Raw genomic sequence first — 19913 nt, forward strand, 5'->3', positions numbered from 1 at the left:
CAACATGATGTAACCCTGTCTCTATTAAAAATACAAAAAATTAGCTGGTTATGGTGGGTGGTATGCAGCTGTAATCCAGCTACTAAGGTAGGCTAAGGCTTAAGAATCACTTGAACCCAGGAGGCAGAGGTTGAAGTGAGCTCAGATGGCGCCACTGCACTCCAGCTTGGGTGACAGAGTGAAACTGTGTTTCAGATAAGTAAAAATACAGTGCTTTTATTGAGTTCTGTGAGTTATTTTAGCAAATGTTTAAACCTAAGGGGACTAGAGGAAACCTGAGATTTATCGCTGCTCTGTTAGAAATGTAAGTGGTCCCTGACACTTGGGGCTGGCATCTGAAGCGGAGACAGTCTTGCGCAAAGAACTTTTGCCTTTTAACTTGTGAAATTCTGCGCTAAGGTGGTTAGTGTCAGAACTGAATTGAAATGTAGTACACCTATTTGGTGCCAGATAATTGCTGTCAGGAAATAACAGCCTGACAAGTTTGGACATATGTACACAACATTGAAACTGTCCTCGAGATAGTGAACATACCTATCACTCACATGATAAGCGCAATCTGAATGAAGAGACTACCTAAACAGGCTTTGTGTGAGTAACAAGGTTGTTTATTCACTCGGGTGCGAGTGGGCTGAGTCTGAAAAGAGTCATCAAAGGGTGGTGGGATAGGAGCTGGTTTTATAGGTTGGGGATAGGCAATTGAAATTTACATTTTAGGGCTTTTTTTTGTGTTTTTTTGGGACAGAATCTTGCTCTTTTTGCCAGGCTGGAGTGCAGTGGCACGTTCTCGGCTTACTGTAACCTCTTGTCAGATTGAAGCAATTTCCCTGCCTCAGCCTCCTGAGTAGCTGGGACTATAGGCATGGGCTAACATGCCCAGCTAATTTTTTGTATTTTTTAGTAGAGACAGGGTTTCACCATGGCCAGGATGGTCTCAATCTCCTGACCTCATGATCTGTGCACCTCAGCCTCCCAAAGTGCTGGGATTACAGCCGTGAGCCACTGCGCCTGGCTGGCTTTTTTTTGTTTGTGTGTGTGCAAGTGGTGGGGGGGGTGTCACAGGGTCCACTGCCACAAGGTTGACCTATCAGTTGAGGCAGGAACAAGGGTAGAATGTTGAACAGTTGTTAATCAGGCCACAGGGTCCAGTGTAATGAGGTTGACTCATCAGCCGAGGCAGGCACAATGGTGGAATGCCACAAGGTTGATCAGGCACTGCAGTAGCCAACTATTCTCCTTTTGCGGTTTTCTTGTTACCTCAGACTTTCTGACTCTGGGAGGCCATCTGGAGGTGTATGTGTGGGTCAGAGGGGTCACCATGGCTTGACTATGGTGTAGTCCATGGTGCAGTTAGTTCAAATAACTGCACCTCATAAGTTTCCTCCTTTTGCTTTTTAGTCCTCTCTGCTTCCCATTTGTGTCTTGCTTCTGTCAGGTTCCTTTTATTGCTAATTAGAATTCTTTTGTATGGTTATACCACAGTGGATTATCCATTTACCTTTTAAAGGACAGTTGGTTATTTCCAGTTTTGTGATACTCTGAATTAAGCTGTTAAGAACACTTATTTGTATTTGTGTGAAGTGTTTTCAGTAAATTCTTAAGAATGGAAGTTTTGACTTAAATGTTAAATGCCTCTGATTTTATGAAGAACTGCCATACAGTTATCTGAAGTGGTTGTACTATTTTATATACCTACCACCACTGTATGTTTCTCTTAAGTTTGTTTAGATCTTCATTTTTATATATTTTTATATTGAGTTGGATAAATCACATACTACCTGATTTCAAAACTTTTTATAAAGCTACAATAATTAAAGCTATGTGGTATTGGTAAAAGGAAATGGGTGATAGGAACACAGCAGAGTCCAGAAATAAGCCTACATGTTATAGCCAGTTTTTTTTCAACAAAGATGCTAAACCAATTCTATAGAAAAAGAGAAGGAATAATCTTTTTCTAGAAATGGGACTTGAACTCCTTGACCCAAAAGCTTTTTCAGTACACACAGAAATTAACTCAGAATGAATCTAGACATGAATATAGTTTAGGTAAAAACCTATAACTATGAAACTTTTACAAGAACACATTGGAAGGCCAGGCGTGGTAGCTCACACCTGTAATCCCAGCACTTTGGGAGGTTAAGGCAGGTGGATCACTTGAGATCAGTTCAAGATCTCAAGCCTGGCCAACATGGCGATATCCCATCTCTACTAGAAATACAAAAATTAGCTGGGTGGTGGTGCATGCTTGTAATCCCAGCCACTCAGTAGGCTGAGGCAGGAGAATCACTTGAACCTGGGAGGCAGAGGTTGCAGTGAGCCAAGATTGTGCCATTACACTTCAGCATGGGCAACAGAGTGAGACTCTGTCTCAAAAACAAAAAAAAAACACACATGGGAGAAAATCTTTGCAACTTTTGGTTATGTAAAGATTTCTTAAGACATGCAAAACACAAAGCATAAAAGAAAATAATTGATGTTAGATTACATTAATTAAATTCTTCATCAGTTAAATTTTTTTCTTTGTTTTTCCCAACTTGGGTTGTCACAAACATCAATTAAAAATTTTTAATTTTTATTTATTTATATTTAAAAAAATTTTTTTTAAAGATGGGGTTTCACCATGTTAGGCTGGTCTCTAACTCTTTACCTCAGGTGATCCACCCCAATTAAATTTTTTTATGCTGTTAAAGATAAGCCTTAGACTGGGAGAAAATATTTGCAAAATATGTATCTGACAAAGGATTGGTACCCAGAATATATCAAAGCTGAAAACTTATAAGGAAAAAAGAAAAAGCAAGAGATTTCAACAGGCACATCGCCAAGAAAATGTAGAATAAATAGCAAATATATAGAAAATATGCTTAATTTTGAGTTAATTTATCTCAAAAAATAAATGAAATAATATTTGTAGAATGCTGGAATATGGTAAGTATTCAGGAAATGATAATCATTATTAACACTTGGTATTGGTTTCTTTTTTATTTATTTATTTTGGTTTCTTTTTTATCAATATTATAAAAACCTAGCTGTGGGCAAAATACTTATTTTGATTTTTTTTCTACTCATTTCTTAAAACAAAAAAAAAACCTAATACTCCAATAGATAAATAGCCAGAGGGTATTAAAACATAATTTACAGGGGAAAAAAACCTCAAACATACCAAGAAATTGTTTAATTCTCATAAGTGTATAAGTTAGATGAGGTAAGAAGAGAGTGGTCTGCAAAGAAGCCGCAGACTTCTTTGGGACTATAGGCATGGACTAACATGCCCAGCTAATTTTTTGTATTTTTAGTAGAGACAAGGTTTCACCATGGCCAGGATGGTGAAACCCTGTCTCTTTTTGGTATAATTAAAATTATAGGCCCAAATGGCACAGGGGATTCTGACATGTTTAAGGATCTGAGAGAAAATCAGAGTCATGTTTCAACCACCAGTCCAGCTTTAGTTATGCTCTTTTAAGCAGACAGGGAACTTGAAATTTAAAAAGTGATTTGGAATTGCTGGAAGAGCACCCTCAATTCAGGCTTAGAAGACTGGACTCCTGGAACACTTCATATACCTGGCCCACAAGGAGAGCTACATCCTGTGCTCTAATCAGAAAGGTGGGGAAATCAGGAAGCCACACTGTAGCTCTTCAGTAGGGGCACACTTTTAGCTGTGATGCAGTGATTAAGAAAGCACCACTGGTATAATTTGCTACGGAGCCTCACACAGTTTTAATAGATTAGTACCAGCACAAAATGGATGGGTCTTCCCTCTATCTTCACAATACTAGCAGCCAGTCAGTAGAAAGCTACCGTGTATGTGCATGCCCACACACACAACACCTCACTCCATACTTGCCAGCTAACAGCAGAAGCTACAGTACCACCTCTTCTGACCTTTCACCTTCCAAATCTTGAATAAGTGCCTCTGACTGGTTATTCCAGAATTATGACATCAACTCCATTGCAAGGGAATCCAGGAAATGTAGTTTTTAGCTTTCCTACCTCAGTACAGCACATTAAAAATGTGTACAGAACGATATATTTTAAAAAGGGAAGAATGGGCCGGGTGCAGTGGCTGACAACTGTAATCCCAGCACTTTCGGAGGTTGAGGCGGGCGGATGACAAGGTCAAGAGATTGAGACCATCCTGGCCAACATGGCGAAACCCAGTCTCTACTAAAAATATAAAAATTAGCTGGGCGCGGTGACACATGCCAGTAGCCTCAGCTATTCGGGTTGCTGAAGCAGGAGAATCACTTGAACCCGGGAAGCCAAGGTTGTAGTGAGCCTAGATCACGCCACTGCACTCCAGCCTCGTGACAGAGCAAGACTCCATTTCAAAAAAAGGGAAGAATAAATGCAGTTTCATTTGTGTTCCTGTGTGGTAAAGCAAAATCTAGTGGCTTAAAATGAATAGTTATTTCTAACAATTCTGTGAAGACTTTGTAGTCCTTCTTTTCCATGTGGTGCCTTTCAGGGTCACTCTAAAAAAGAAAAACAGTTTATTATAATTTACAGTCTGGTAAGTCTGCATCAATCAGCCGTTCCAGTGCAATATCAAGTGCAATTGGGAATTCAGAAATCTCGGTGGAACCGTTAGTGTAGTGAACCTTGTAGGTAAAATATACCTATGCTTTAACAGTTATTTAGTTTTCTAGAGGCAGCATTTTGTTCTGTCACCAGGCTGGAGTGCATTGTCATGATCATAGCTCACTGTAGCCTAGAACTTCCTGGGCTCAAGCAGTCATCCTGTCTCAGCCTTCCAAGTAGCTGAGATTATAAGTGCAAGCCACCATTCTTGACGATACATAAGTTTTTTTTGTTTGTTTTCGTGAGACTGAGTTTTGCTCTTGTCACCCAGGCTGGAGTGCAATGACCCTATCTTGGCTCACTGCAACCTCTGCCTCCTGGATTCAAGCGATTCTCCTGCCTCAGCCTCCCAAATAGCTGGTACTACAGGTGCCTGCCACCATACCCAGCTAATTTTTGTATTCTTGGTAGAGACAGGGTTTCACCAGGTTGGCCAGGCTGGTCTCAAACTCCTGACCTCAGGTGATCCACCTGCTTCAGCCTCCCAAAGTGCTGGGATTACAGGCATGAGCCACTGCGCCTGGCTTCAACATGGCTTTTGATTGTTCCTCATGTTAGTGCATGTTCTCTTTTTACAATAAATCCATGACCATCGAAAGATAATCAGTTTGACATACATGGCATCAGGACCTTCACAGCCACCACAGGTTTTCTCCCCTTCATTATGTGTATTTATGAAGTTCTACTTTGCTTCTACTGGGTCACTCTTGTGGCTAAATTTAAATGGCAGCTCAATTAGGGCACCTTAGTTCTCTTCCATGTGGTCTGTGTAATATACACGGCCTCTCTTTTGAATTATCTGGTATTCCTAACAGCATGGTGGCTACATTTCCATAGAGAACATTGCAATCTCAATGGGCTGCTCTTGTGTCTTGATGTCTCTTTGGTCACAATAAGTCACATGACGCAGAGACTCACACCTATAATCTCAGCATTCTGGGAGGCTGATGCAGGTGGATCACCTGAGGTTGGGAGTTCAAGACCAGCCTGACCAACATGGTGAAACCCCATCTCTACTAAAAATACAAAAATTAGCCAGACGTGGTGGCGGGCACCTGTAGTCCCAGCTACTCAGGACGCTGAGGCAGGAGAATCGCTTGAATCTGGGAGGCAGAGATTGCAGTGAGCCAAGATTGTGCCATTGCACTTCAGGCTGGACGACAGAGTGAGAGTCCATATCAAAAAAAAAAAAGCCACATGGCCAAATTCAGAGTCATCGTGGGAGAACACTATACAAAGTATACATATGAGAAGGCATTGTATCGTAGTCAGCCTCCAAGATAGCCCTGAATGAGCCTTATTTCCTTGTATAGTATTTACTCCCTTGTATAGTCCCCTGCAAAACTGAACCGGGCTGACCTGAGTGATGAATAGGCTATGGTAGAAGTAACGGTGTATTTTTAAGGTTAGGTCATACAAGACTGTCACTTCAGACTTGTTCTCTTAGATCTCGCACTGGGGGAAAACTAACTGCCTTTTCACTGGAGACATCTGGAAAGGCTCATGTAGTGAGGAACTGAGGACTTTAATAAACAACAGCCAGTGTCAACCTAGAACCGTAAGAATGAGTTACCTTCAGAACACATCCTGCACGCCCAGTCAAGCCCTCAGATGACTGCAGCCTTGACCAAGTATAGCCTCTTGAGAAATTCCAGGCCCACATGACTTAGCTAAGTTCTTGAACCACATATGATTAAATACATGTTATTGTTTTAAGGCACTGAGTTTTGGGGTATTTTGTTATATGGCAGTAGTTAAAAAATACATTCTAGCCTGGGCAACATACGGCAAAATGTCATGTCTACAAAAAAAGTACAAAAATTAGCTAGGTGTGGTGTAATACCAGGTGTTCAGGAGGCTGAAGTGAAAGGATTGCTTCAGTCTGGGAGGTGGAGGTTGCAGTGAGCTGAGATTGCGCCTCTGCACTCCAGCCCGGGTAACAGAGCCAGACCCTGGTTTTGAATTCCTGGGCTCAAGTGATCCTCCTGACTTGGCCTCCCAAAGTGCTGGGATTACAGGTGTGATCCACCATGCCCAGCCCTTCTCTATCTTTTGCTTCACAAACCCCAATTCTAGCTTCTTTGGATTTATCAAATTTCTCAAGATGGAAATATAGATCATTCTTTCTTTTGTAAAATACACATTTAAGATTATAAATTTCTACAGGTGCTCACACCTGTAATCCCAACACTTTGGGAAGCCGAGGTGGGTGAATCATGAGGTCAGGAGATTGAGACCAGCCTGACCAATCTGGTGAAACCCCGCCTCTACTAAAAATATAAAAATCAGCTGGATGTGGTGGTGGGCGCCTGTAATTCCAGCTAATCAGGAGGTTGAGGCAGGAGAATTGTTAGAACCCAGAAGGGGGAGATTGCAACGAGCCAAGATTGCGCTATTGCACTCCAGCCTGGGTGACAGGGTGAGTCTCTGTCTCAAAAAAGAAAAAGATTATAAATTTCCTTTAAGTACAGCTGTAAGTGCATCCCACAAGTTTTGGTAGTTCATATTTTCATTATAATTCAGTTCAAAATATTTTCTCATTTTCATTATGATTCCTTCTTTTATCAGTTATACTTTCCTAAATATTTAAGGAAGAAATAAAATCAGTCTTACTATCAAATTTTCAATATACTCTGATAGAAAAAAGAGGGATCACTGCTTATTTTGTTTCAAGCCCGTATAATTTAGTACTAAAACATGATACAGTTGTCTTAAGAAATTATAAGCCAGATTTTAAAAATATGATTACAAAAATAGAGGAAAAAATATAATAGCAAATAAAATATACATTAAAGTATTATGACCAAGTTGTCTTTATTTTAGCAATGCAGACTTGGATTAAATTTAGAAAATCAGCTATTGGGATTTACTATATTAACAGAATTAGGGAGAAAATGTGATTATTTCAATAGGTGTCAAAAAATACACAATAGGCTCATGTATGGTGGCTCATGCCTGTAATCCCAACACTTTGGGAGGCTGAGGCAGACAGATTGATTGAGCCCAGGAGTTCAAGACTAGACTGGGCAATGTGGCAGAACTCTGTTGCTTCAAAGAATATTTTTAAAAATTAGCCAGGTATAGTGACACATGCTTGTAGTCCCAGCTACTTGGGAGGCTGAGGTTGGAGGACCACTTGAGTCTGGGAGGCAGAGGTTGCACTGGCTGAGATCGCTCCACTGCACTCCAGCCTAGGCAACAAAGCAAGACTTTGTCTCAAAATAATAATAAAATGTAACACGATAAAAAAAATCTTGGCAAAAGAAAAGTATAGCTTCAATATTTGACAATGGCAACAGATTGTATCAGTCCTGGTTCTCTTAGAGGGACGGAAGGAATAGGAATATATGCACACACACAGAGCTAATAGGAATACGCACATACACACCCTCTTTCTCCCCAGTAGGATACTAATAGGATATATATATGGGGCACATGCTACCATGCCCAGCTAATATTTTTGTAGAGATATGGTCTTACCATGTTCACACACACACACACACACGCTCGCCCCCCCCCCCGGGAAGTTTATTAAATATTAACTTACATGATCACAAGGTTCCACAATAGGCTGTCTGCAAGCTAAGGAGCAAGGAGAACCAGAACTTGGAGTCAGATGTTTGAGGGCAGGAAGCATCCATCCAGCATGGGGGAAAGATGTAGGCTGTGAGGCTAGTCCAGTCTGCCCTTTTCACGTTTTTCCACTTACTTTATATTCACTGAAAGCTGATTAGATTGTGCCCACCAGATTAAGTGTGGATCTGCCTTCCCCAGTCCACTGAGTCAAAAGTTAATCTCTTGGCAGCACGGACACAGACATACCCAGGATTAATGCTTTTCATCCTTCAGTCCAATCAAGTTGACACTCAGTATTAACCATCACACAGATTAAGTAAACTATGATTTATAATTAGAGAATAATTTTTAAGGTCTGAGGAAATTATTGTGATTTGATACATAAATAAAGAATTATAGTTATTTGCATAATTACAGAGAAAACAGACTAGCATAAAGTACACATAAATGTGAATAGTAGTTTCTGGAGTTGAGAAATTAATGGCTTTTTCTTTTATTTATTGTTTTCATTCTTTGCATTTTATAATGATTCTAAAGTGTGCATTGGTTAATTTTATAACCATAAATAACAACAGGTTAATTATAATTAAATCTTTTAATCAGAAATACAACTGCATTAAAATAATTTTAAAATGCCATTTTTTTTTTTAAAAGACAGTGCCTCACTCTGTTGCCTAGTCTGAAGTGCAGTGGTGTGATCTTGGCGCATTGCAACCTCCACCTCCGGGGCTCAAGGGATCCGACCATCTCAGCCTCCCAAGCAGCTGGGACTACAGGCATATGCCACTATACCCAGCTAATTTTTTGTATTTTTTGTAGAGACAGGGTCTTGTCATGTTGTCCAGCCTGAAAAATGACTTTTTATTGCGAAGTGTAAAATTCATTAAAGCATAAAATAGCAATTTTAAGGAGCCTAAACAAGTAACTCTTTGTGTGTGTGTGTGTGTGTGTGTGTGTGAGAGAGAGAGAGAGAGAGAGAGAGAGAGAGACGGAGTTTCGCTCTTGTCACCCACTCTGGAGTGCAATGGTGCGATCTCGGCTCACCACAACCCCCACCTCCTGGGTTCAGGCAATTCTCCTCTCTCAGCCTCCTGAGTAGCTGGGACTACAGGCGCGCGCCACCATGCCCAGCTAATTTTTTGTATTTTTAGTAGAGACGGGGTTTCACCATGTTGATCAGGATGGTCTCAATCTCTTGACCTCGTGATCCACCCACCTCGGCCTCCCAAAGTGCTGGGATTACAGGCTTGAGCCACTGTGCCCGGCCAGCACTCTTAATAATAAAATATAAAAGAAACATAATCAATGATGTTGCCAAATACCAAATGAATTTTCTTTTCCATATGGGGCCAGGAAGTACCTGGGCTAGATATATATAAAATGAGTAATAAGAGTCTTAAGTTCTTCATAAATGAAGTGCTAGTGTAGATAATGTGTATACAAGTAATTGAGAAAGTGATACTTACGAGTTTTTTAGACTAGCCATTTCATGCTTGTGATCTTCTCTGAAATTCTTAAATGAAGATTTATAAAAAGTTAACTGTGAACCGTCTGGTGGCCACTGGTTGCTAATGGAGATGGTTTTCTTTTCTATTTTTTTAAATTACATCCTCCACTGATTTCTAAATACCAGGAGTTGATTATTTTGTGTTTTTGAACATTTTTACAGATGGTAGTGAAAACCTTTATGGATATGGATCAGGACTCAGAAGATGAAAAACAGCAGTATCTCCCACTAGCCTTGCATCTTGCATCTGAATTCTTCCTCAGGAACCCCAATAAAGATGTGCGTCTCCTTGTAGCATGTTGTTTGGCTGATATCTTTCGTATCTATGCCCCAGAAGCTCCATATACTTCCCATGATAAACTTAAGGTAAATACAGCCTTTACAAAATCATTTTCTTGTATTTTTCATTCACAGCTGATCAGAAGGTATACTTTTATTTTTATACATTACCTTTATGAATATAAGTTTCGTATTAGTCTCTTCATCTTAAGAGTATATCATATGTTGCAAAATTATTCAGTCACTATTTTCACATACGACTGAGTTGTTTGTTTGTTTTGAGGCATAGAAAGATGTAGTTCAAAACTGGTTTCTATATGCTGAAATCCAATTTTCTGGCTAATTCATCACAAAAGCCCATATGGCTATGTTCCAGGGACAAATAGCTGATTAATGATACTTTTTAAAACAATAACATACCAGAATTTACATAGTCATCTGACTATTTTCTCCTGTAAGTTATTCGGCATGCAAAACTATATGCTTATCTTGGTCATTCTGCCTTTGTTCAAATGATTGTGGAACTCTCACATTGATCACTTGAGCAGATTTTGCATTTTGAATAATTTCATTCTTGGCAAATTTTAATCCTTTAGACTGCTTTCTTTAAAAATAGTCCCCCAAATCATTTTGTATTATATTGATACTACTGTGAGTTGAAACTTCTAAAGAAAACTTAATAAGAAATGAAAGACTATCATCATGAAACATAGAACCGTTGGACTAGTGTGTTGCCTTTTTTCACACAGAACTTCATAGTCATACATCAACATCAAAAGTGTTAGCTAAAAATTACTATTTACGTGTAGGAAATAGTAATGAAAAGACTCATATCCAACTCCTTAACATGAAGATAGTTTTTGCCACAATGTAAAGTAGAGATAGTAAAGTGAAAGCCCGATAGTAGAAGGAAAGATAATGAGATACAGAGCCTGTGGTCCTCCTGAATACAAAAGCCTAAAGATTTGTAGACGTAACTATCTTTATTGTTGCTTCTAGAGAGTATAATTTTATTTGATTGGATATTTTGAATAATGGACTAGGCCAGTCCCAAGACATTCATCTAAAGGAGAATTTTCTTTATTGTAGTTTGTACACAGATAATATATTTACATACTGTTAGTGTGTTTTGAAAGAAAAGTATTCGTGTCTAAATTAATATATTTTATTTTTTTAACAGGACATATTTTTGTTTATTACCAGACAATTAAAAGGTTTGGAGGATACAAAGAGTCCACAGTTTAATAGATACTTTTATTTATTAGAGGTAAAATAATTTATTTAATAATTTATTTAATAACTATTACATTATTTCACATGATAGCAAATTCTTCATGTTAACTTTGTAATGTAAAATGAGTCTTTGTGTTTTATTCAAAGCCTATGATAAAATGTCTTTTACATTTCATAAGGAAAATATCATTTTATTTTTATTCCTATCCTGAATAGATAAAGTATATTCTCATGGAAAAACTAGATTATTTGAAACTATACCTTTTGTTTGAAACAGAGAGAAACTCTCTCTGTTTTTACTGTTTTCTAATCTAAAAATAGATTTTCACTGTTCCTTAAATTTTGCGTGTACATCTATCTACCAACCCAAAAATATTGAGTATTTTCAGTTTGAGAAAATTGATGCCATCAGGTATATATCTTTTTCAAGGTCAGAGTATGTGATTAATTTAACACTTAAAATTTGATATGTTGAGTCTTTATAGACTTTAATATGTTCTAATTCTAAAAATTAATTTATGCTGAACTTTTTATTATATAACTATTCTCTGTGTGTGTATGTATATATATACTTCAATAATTATTTTTGTTTATTTAAGAATTTAGCTTGGGTTAAATCATATAACATCTGCTTTGAATTGGAAGATTGCAATGAAATTTTTATTCAGCTTTTTAGGACTCTCTTCTCAGTGATCAAGTAAGTTATTTTTTTAAGCATTTCTGTTTCTTTTGTTTATTTATATATTCAGATGTGTATTCTATGTACACTAAGGTACTTCAGAGTTAGAAGGAATCGTTTTCATTGGAAGACTTAACATGAAGGGAAAAGTAAAAATCCTGTTTTCCGAACGCTGCCTTTGTCTTTATACTACCATTTTTAAATTATGGCATCAATTTATTGGTTGACTCTTCAGTGCCCCAGTCTGTTCTGGAGGCTGTGGACTAGTAGAGAAGTATAAAGTGGTGCTCTTGTTTTGGAGAAACTTACTGTCTAATAGAGGCAGCCACATATGTTTATAAAGCAAATCATCTGAAACCTTTTATTAATATAATGAAACATTAAATTATGAGGTAGAAATTATGCATATTGTATGTACCGTTAGTGCTGGGAGACATAATACCTCAGTTTTTAAGCTCACTAACTTTGACTACTTCTTATTCTAGATTTAGGAAAAAAACCTTAAACATTTCCTAAGTTGGCCTTCTCTTTATAGAAGTAGGGAGACTAGTCCAGAGCCAGGAAGTATAGTGGCTTGCCCAAGGACCAGTTGCTGGGCAGGAGGATCAAACTCTGATTTTAGCCCAAGTTTTTTGTTTTGTTTTGTTGTTGTTTTGGTGTGTGGGGTTTTTGGTTTTGTTTTGTTTTTGAGACAGCATCTTGCTCTGTCACCCATGCTGGAGTGCAGTGGTGCCATCTTGGCTCACTGCAGCTTCTGCCTCCCAGGTTCAAGCAATTGTCCTGCCTCAGCCTCCTGAGTAGCTAGAACTACAGGTGTGTGCCACCATGCCTGGCTAATTTTTGTATTTTCAGTAGAGATGGCGTTTCACCATGTTGGCCAGGCTGGTCTCAAACTTATGATCTCAAATGATCCACCCATCTCAGCCTCACGTAATGCTGGGATTACAGGTTTGAGCTACCATGCCCAGCCTGGTTTGTTTTTTTGTGTAGTAAATCAAGCACTGCTGTGAGATGTATTCTAGAGAATTACATTATATACAAACATATCTCACAAAAGTTTTCTAGTAGCCACATTAATAGGAAAGTAAAAACAAGTGAAATTCATTTTGATAGTGTATTTTATTTATTCCACTGTATCAAAAAGTATTTTCTTTTTTTGAGATGGAGTTTCGCTCTTGTTACCCAGGCTGGAGTGCAATGGCACGATCTTGGCTCACCACAGCCTCCACCTCCTGGGTTCAGGCAATTCTCCTGCCTCAGCCTCCTGAGTAGCTGGGATTCCAGGCGCGCGCCACCATGCCCAGCTAATTTTTTGTATTTTCAGTAGAGATGGGGGTTTCACCTTGTTGACCAGGATGGTCTCGATCTCTTGACCTCATGATCCACCCGCCTCGGCCTCCCAAAGTGCTGGGATTACAGGCTTGAGCCACTGCGCCCGGCCATCAAAAAGTATTTTCATTTCAACATGTGACACTCTTCATACTTTACATATTTACCAGCCACATGTGGCTAATGGCATGCATATTGAACAGCACATTTCCAGAGCTTTCTGCAGATTTTTATGAATGCTATATTATATTTTCCTTTTCCTTAGATGAAATGGTAGGATTAGACATTAACCTGAAACAAACAGGAAAGGATGACTCCAGCTTGGCATAAGGATAGAAGCTTGTAGAAAGACTGCATGAGAAAAAGCTTCCAGAGGCATTTGACTAGCAGTAAGCCCTTAAGTAAATGATAGAACATATAAACGTTACCTTTGTGTTTGTTAGGTTTTGCTGCATCACAAAATAACCTAAAACTTGATAGTTTAAGACAGCCACCATTTTATTTAGCTGGTGATTCTGCTTGGCAGTTGATTTTATTTGGAGCGGATTTGCACCTGTGTTTGTAGTCAGTTGGCAGGATACCTGGCTTTTGGCTGAGGTGGACTGAAGTGATAGAACTGGGTCGCATGTCTCATCCATTCAGGAGGCCAGCCCAGGCCCTTTCATATGCTGACTAAGTTCAAAAGTAGCGAGAAAGGGCAGGCCTCACTGAAAGCACTTGAAACTGACTTTTGGCCTTATATTTTATACTTCATTGATTTTTCATTTGTCCATTTGAAATTCTTTGAGAGGTACTAGGATGACATTTTCAGAAAAACCTTCTAGTTCTGGAAAGCATTTTAGGTGAAACTTTTGATTTTTAGTATTGGTGAATTAAACCTTCTAGTGGCAAGGATAAAGCAAGAATTGCTTATGTTGGCTTATACGTTTGGTGGTGTTTAAACAGGTTTCTATCTTAGTGTGAGGAATTTATTAAGACCTAAGGTGTGGGAGCTGAAAAAAATGTCTGCTTTTATTATCATATACTTTTTTTGTTGTTTCCTTAAAATTTTATCACCTTTAAAAACCTGGGCATGTAAGCAGAAGTGTCCTTTCTTTAAAGTGGACCTTTTTGTTTATGTGTTTTTTGAGACAGGGTCTTGGTCTGTCACCCAGGCTGGAGTGCAGTGGCACGATCATGGCTCACTGATGTCTTGACCTTCTGGGCTCAAGTGATCCTCCCATATCAGTCTTCTGAGAAGCTGGATCTATAGGGACACACCACCACATCTGGCTATTTTTAATTTTTTTGTAGGGACAGGGTTGTGTCATGTTGCCTAGGCCAAACTTGACATTTTTATTAGGTAGAATTTAATTTACTCTTGGAATCCTAGTTGTATAGAGACTTAATTTATTTTAAAGGTCTTTTTTTATTTTTTATTTATTTATTTTTATGAAGTGGAGTCTCACTCTGTCGCCCAGTCTGGAATGCAGTGGCACGAACTTCACTCACTACAACCTCTGCTTCCTGGGTTCAAACAGTTCTTCCACCTCAGCCTTCTCTGCAGCTGGGATTACAGGCACCTGCCCCCACACCCCGCTAATTTTTGTATTTTTGTAGAGGTGGAGTTTGACCATGTTGGTTGGCCAGGCTGGTCTTGGACTCTTGCCACAGGTGAGTCACCTGCCTCAGCCTCCCAAAGTGCTGGGATTACAGGCATTAGCCACTGTGCCTGGCCTTTTTTTTTTTTGCTTTTTAAAAAAAATGTGAATTGAAGAAAATGTAGTTTATTAGAAGTTAGGTTGGTCTTGTTTATATAAAATACAAACATACCTTACAACTGTTGTAATTAATAGTCAACAAAAGGAGAAAGCAAATAGAGCAGCCAAAATTCCTCTGCCATTATTGGTACTGTCCCTCTAGTGTAAACCCTTTGAACATGAGATTGTTGTTTTAAACTAGGAAGTTTAATTTTCTGTTTGGAAACTTGAATTCTCTTCTTCTTTTCCTCCTCCTCCTCCTACTACTGCTTCTTTCTTTTTTTTTTTTATAGCAATAGCCACAATAAGAAGGTACAAATGCACATGCTAGATTTGATGAGTTCTATCATCATGGAAGGTGATGGAGTTACTCAAGAATTGTTGGACTCCATTCTTATTAACCTCATTCCTGCACATAAGGTCTGTAAAGTATGAATATATTAAAGGTTAATATTTAACAGTCATGCTACACATAAGAATGAACAGTTGTTTTATGGCCATTTGCAATCCCATGTAAATGTTCTCATGATCATTCTCCACCTCAAATAAAATAGATTAACATACATTAGTCTTGTGGCTATTATTTTTACGAAACATTGATTAACGTATGTAAGATTTTTATTCATTTAGGTGTTGTTTTCTGGAAACTGAAAATATTTTGTATTCATAACACATGGTCTGGGAATTATAAGGGGTTAGGGATGTCTTTTTGGTTAATTTTGTTTGGAAAAGAAATGTATTTCCTCCTTTTTAACATAGATGTGAAGCATAGGAATTTGGATTTCTTTTCAGAATCTGTATCGTGCCTTTTTCTTAGGTACTCTAAGAAAAAGATTTGGGCAGAAGCAGAAGCTATATAATTAATGTTAAGAAGGAAAGGATGGGATGATTCAGAGGTGCATCATTCCTCTCCATTTCCTTTATGTATTTCTCTCCACCAGGTCCTCCTAAGAAACTGAAGGACTTGGCTGCTCTCGAGCTCCACCACTGGGCTCTACTCAAGCCTACCCAATGTTGATATTTGCCCTTCTGTTCTTTTTCTCTAATGATTCAGTAACCTGTTGTCAGACATTAGAGGAAAAATCTGTCTAATTATACTTATTCACAGAAAGATATAATTAATTTGAAATTCTTCTCTTGACTCTAAGTATTTGTATTTTATGCAGATGAATTTGTAGTTTATAAAAATTCTGAGTCTATGGCAAAGGAGAGCATATTTTGGCAGGTTAAGACAGTGTATTTGGTTTTTATATACTAGGTAAGTAGGTCTGTGGTATTTTTTTTTTGAGACAGGGTCTTGCTCTGTCACCTAGGCTACTAGAGCGCAGTGGCACAATCTTGGTTTATTGCAACCTTTGTTCCTGGGCTGAAACGATCCTCCCATCCCAGCCTTCCAAGTAGCTGGCAATATAGGCATGTGCCACCATACCTGGCTAATTTTTTTAAAAGTTATTTTTAGAAACAGGGTTTTGCTATGCTGCCTGGGCTGTTTTCAAACTCCTGGGCTCAAGTGATCTGCCTGCCTCAGCCTCCCAGAGTGCTGAGGTTACAGGAATGAGCGACCACAGCTGGCTTGAGAGCATTTTTGTTAGTAGTAGGAAATGATTTCTTTTAAGAAATAGAAATGTTAACTTAATTTTAAGCAAATCTTATCCTTTGCCAATGAAATAAAAGTATAGAGCAGGGGTCAAGAGGCTGTAGCTTGTTGATCAAATTTGGACCATTGCTTTTTTATGTAAGTAAGATTTTATTGGAATACAGCCATGTTCATTCGTTTTCATTTTGTTTATATCTGCTTTCATGCTACAACAGCAGTGTTGTGTAGCGTAGCAGTGATTTGTATGACTCATAAGACCTAAAATATTTACGATATGACCCTTCATAGAAAAAGTTTGCTGAACCCTTGCCTAGAGTTTAGGGTTTCCTAGCCCCCTTCTGGAAGAGGTGTGAGATGATGGTAAATTAATCTGTTTGATCTAAAACTTCAAAATATATAGCAATGTTAATAGGCATTATTCAAAACAAGAATTCCCTTTTCAGGCATTTTAAAAAAATTAAATATGTATTTTCTACAGTTTTTCTCAGATCTTTTCATTTATTTGAGTATGTTGGGGCTCTTTAAGAGGGAGCATAGTATTCAGCATTCCAAAAATATAATTGACCAAGACCCCCTTTTTTGGAACACTTACCAGGTCTACTCTTCTTCAGAGCACACATTGATTAAACAATGAAATAATTGAGCATGTTATGTTAGATTGGGGAGTGTATGTGTTTAGGATACATGGTGTAGTTGTCGGTTTACATTGGTTAACAGACAAAACCAAAAAGCATTAGGTCTGTTTTGAGTTTACTAAAACTTAATATGGGGTTGTGCTTTTGCTACCTAATCCCTTTTAGTTATTGATTAGTAAATAAATTCAGTTTGCAACTTCTGCAATGAAGACCACTTGACTAGAGGATATTTGGCAAAACCTTGAAGAGAATTCAGTTATTTTTATTTTTGTTTCATATTTTAGTGAAGGGAAATTCTTTTTTTATTATAGATTTGAAGACTACAGTGTTCTATTGTTACCATCTCATAAATTAATCGTCATTTGTAACTTTTCATGTTTTTATTTTTCAGAACTTAAATAAACAGTCCTTTGACCTTGCAAAAGTGCTGTTGAAAAGAACAGTCCAGACTATTGAGGCATGCATTGCCAATGTATGTATTTCTATGTATTTTTTAATTCTTAATCCATTGTACTAATTTATTAGAACCTCTTACCGACAAGTTTATTTAGCTTAAAGATTTTTTTTCCAAATGTGACCAAGGTTAGAGAAATGCAGCATAAGCTTCATGATGTTGTTTTTATTTATTTTTGTTTGTTTGTTTTGTTTTTTGAGATAGAGTTTCGCTCTTGTTACCCAGGCTGTAGTGCAGTGGCACGATCTTGGCTCACCGCAACCTCCGCCTCCTGGGTTCAGGCAATTCTCCTGCCTCAGCCTCCTGAGTAGCTGGGATTCCAGGCACGCGCCACCATGCCCAGCTAATTTTTTGTATTTTTAGTAGAGACGGGGTTTCATCATGTTGACCAGGATGGTCTCGATCTCTTGTCCTCGGGATCCACCCGCCTCGGCCTCCAAAGTGCTGGGATTACAGGCGTGAGCCACCATGCCTGGCGATGTTGTTTTTAAAGGGCACAAGATGGTGGATGTTATTTTAAGAATACTTGTCTACAACTCCCATCCCGTGATCTGCGTCTGTATTTATGTTTATTTCATCGTCTCCCCAATATGCTGATCTCTTTATTTTTGTTTTTTGAAGTGAAGTTTCACTCTTGTTGCCCAGGCTGGATTGCAATGGCACTATCTCAGCTCACTGCAACCTCTGCCTCCCGGGTTCAAGTGTTTCTCCTCCGTCAGCCTCCTGAGTTGCTGGGATTATAGGCATGTACCACCATGCCTGGTTAATTTTGTATTTAGAGTAGAGACAGGGTTTCACTGTGTAGGTCAGGCTGATCTTGAACTCCCGACCTCAGGTGATCCACTGTCCTCAGCCTCCCAAAGTACTGCCATGAGCCACCGCGCCCGGCCTCTCTACATCTTTATCTTTGGGTCTCTCTGTCTCTTTTATATATTTTCCTCTTTGTCTCTTCTGGGTCATTCTTCAAAGTCTTACTGTTTATTCCTCTTTAATAGTTGCTATATAGTAATAGTTTAAAAAAAGCTTTATTGAGGAATTTGTTCGGGATATTTTTGTTGTCCTTACTAAAAAAAAAATCAATGATTTGGAATAAAATATTTGTAATTTCACTACCTTATAGCAGTTAATTCCATTGTACATTTACTCATATTTATACCTATTTTTACACATACTTTATGAAAATTTTTGTCTTATTTGTATTTACATATTTTGACATTCTTTTTAAATATATAAGAATGACTATAAATATTTCTTGATATATATTTTCTGATTGTCATGCATTTAGGTCTTTTCAGTGTTTTTTTTCTTTCCTAATCATCTTTGTGAATCTAACATTTATGTATTGTTGAATTATTTCCCATGGATAAAAATCCAAATGAAGTTTTGTTTTTTCTGAGATGGAGTCTTGCCCTTATGCCCAAGCTGAAGTGCAATGGTGCAATTTTAGCTCACTGCAGCCCCTGCCTCTTAGGCTCAAGCAGTTCTCCTGCGTCAGCCTCCTGAGTGGCTGGACTACAGTTGTGTGTCACCACGCCCTGCTAATTTTTGCATTTTTAGTAGAGACGGAGTTTTACCATGTGGCTATGCTGGTCTCAAACTCCTGACCTTAGGTGATCCACCCACCTTGGCCTCCCAAAGTGCTGGGATTACAGGCGTGAGCCATCATACCTGGCCAAGAATGAATATTTTCTAACTCTTAATATATGCTGCTTTTCAGATTATGATACTAGCAGAAATACATGCTTTTTTTTTTTTTTTTTAAGACTGGGTTTCACCATGTTGGTCAGGCTGGTCTTGAACTCCGAACCTCAGGTGATCTGCCTGCCTTGGCCTCCAAAGTGCTTGGATTATAGGCGTGAGCCACCACACCCAGCCAGAAATACATGCTTGTATCAGTGGCATACAATTGCCCCTTTAGCTTTTTTTTTTTTTTTTTGACACAAAGTCTCACTCTGTCACCCAGGCGGGAGTGCAGTGGCATGATCTCAACCTTCACTCACTGTGACCTCTGCCTCCCACGTTCAAGAAATTCTGTGCCTCAGCTTCCCGAGTAGCTGGGATTATAGGTGCCCACCCCCACGCCTGGCTCATTTTTGTGTTTTTAGTAGAGATGGGGTTTCACCATCTTTGCCAGCCTGGTCTTGAACTCCTGGACCTTCCACTCTCCTCAGCCTACCAAAGTGCTGGGATTATAGGCATGAGCCACCATGCCTGGCCCCTTTAACATATTTAAAATTTAATTCTTTTGCGTGTATGGGGGTATTGGTGTAGAGTGCTGGTATCTTTTAATTTGTGCTCTTGGCCTTG

The 19913-nt window shown here is 38.6% G+C and overlaps 2 protein-coding genes across 4 annotated transcripts in view; one reads left to right on the forward strand and one right to left on the reverse strand.

Annotated features, from left to right (window-relative positions):
• Positions 1-19913, reverse strand: part of LOC144581690 (uncharacterized) — a 138217-nt gene that overhangs the window by 37034 nt on the left and 81270 nt on the right. The gene's annotated exons all lie outside the window — the stretch shown is intronic.
• The window catches only part of PDS5A (PDS5 cohesin associated factor A), a 157734-nt gene that overhangs the window by 35402 nt on the left and 102419 nt on the right, over positions 1-19913 (forward strand). For all 3 annotated transcript variants that reach the window (XR_013533134.1, XM_078367370.1, XM_078367369.1), the window contains exons 3-7: positions 9824-10027; positions 11121-11207; positions 11773-11870; positions 15214-15340; positions 17544-17624. Coding sequence is in view for 2 of the 3 variants with exons in the window: in XM_078367370.1 (XP_078223496.1) it covers positions 9824-10027; positions 11121-11207; positions 11773-11870; positions 15214-15340; positions 17544-17624 (597 nt within the window). In the remaining variant the exon portion in view is untranslated. The remainder of the gene's footprint in view (positions 1-9823; positions 10028-11120; positions 11208-11772; positions 11871-15213; positions 15341-17543; positions 17625-19913) is intronic.

The sequence above is a fragment of the Callithrix jacchus genome, chromosome 3 (assembly GCF_049354715.1).
Source record: "Callithrix jacchus isolate 240 chromosome 3, calJac240_pri, whole genome shotgun sequence".
NCBI lineage: Eukaryota > Metazoa > Chordata > Mammalia > Primates > Cebidae > Callithrix > Callithrix jacchus.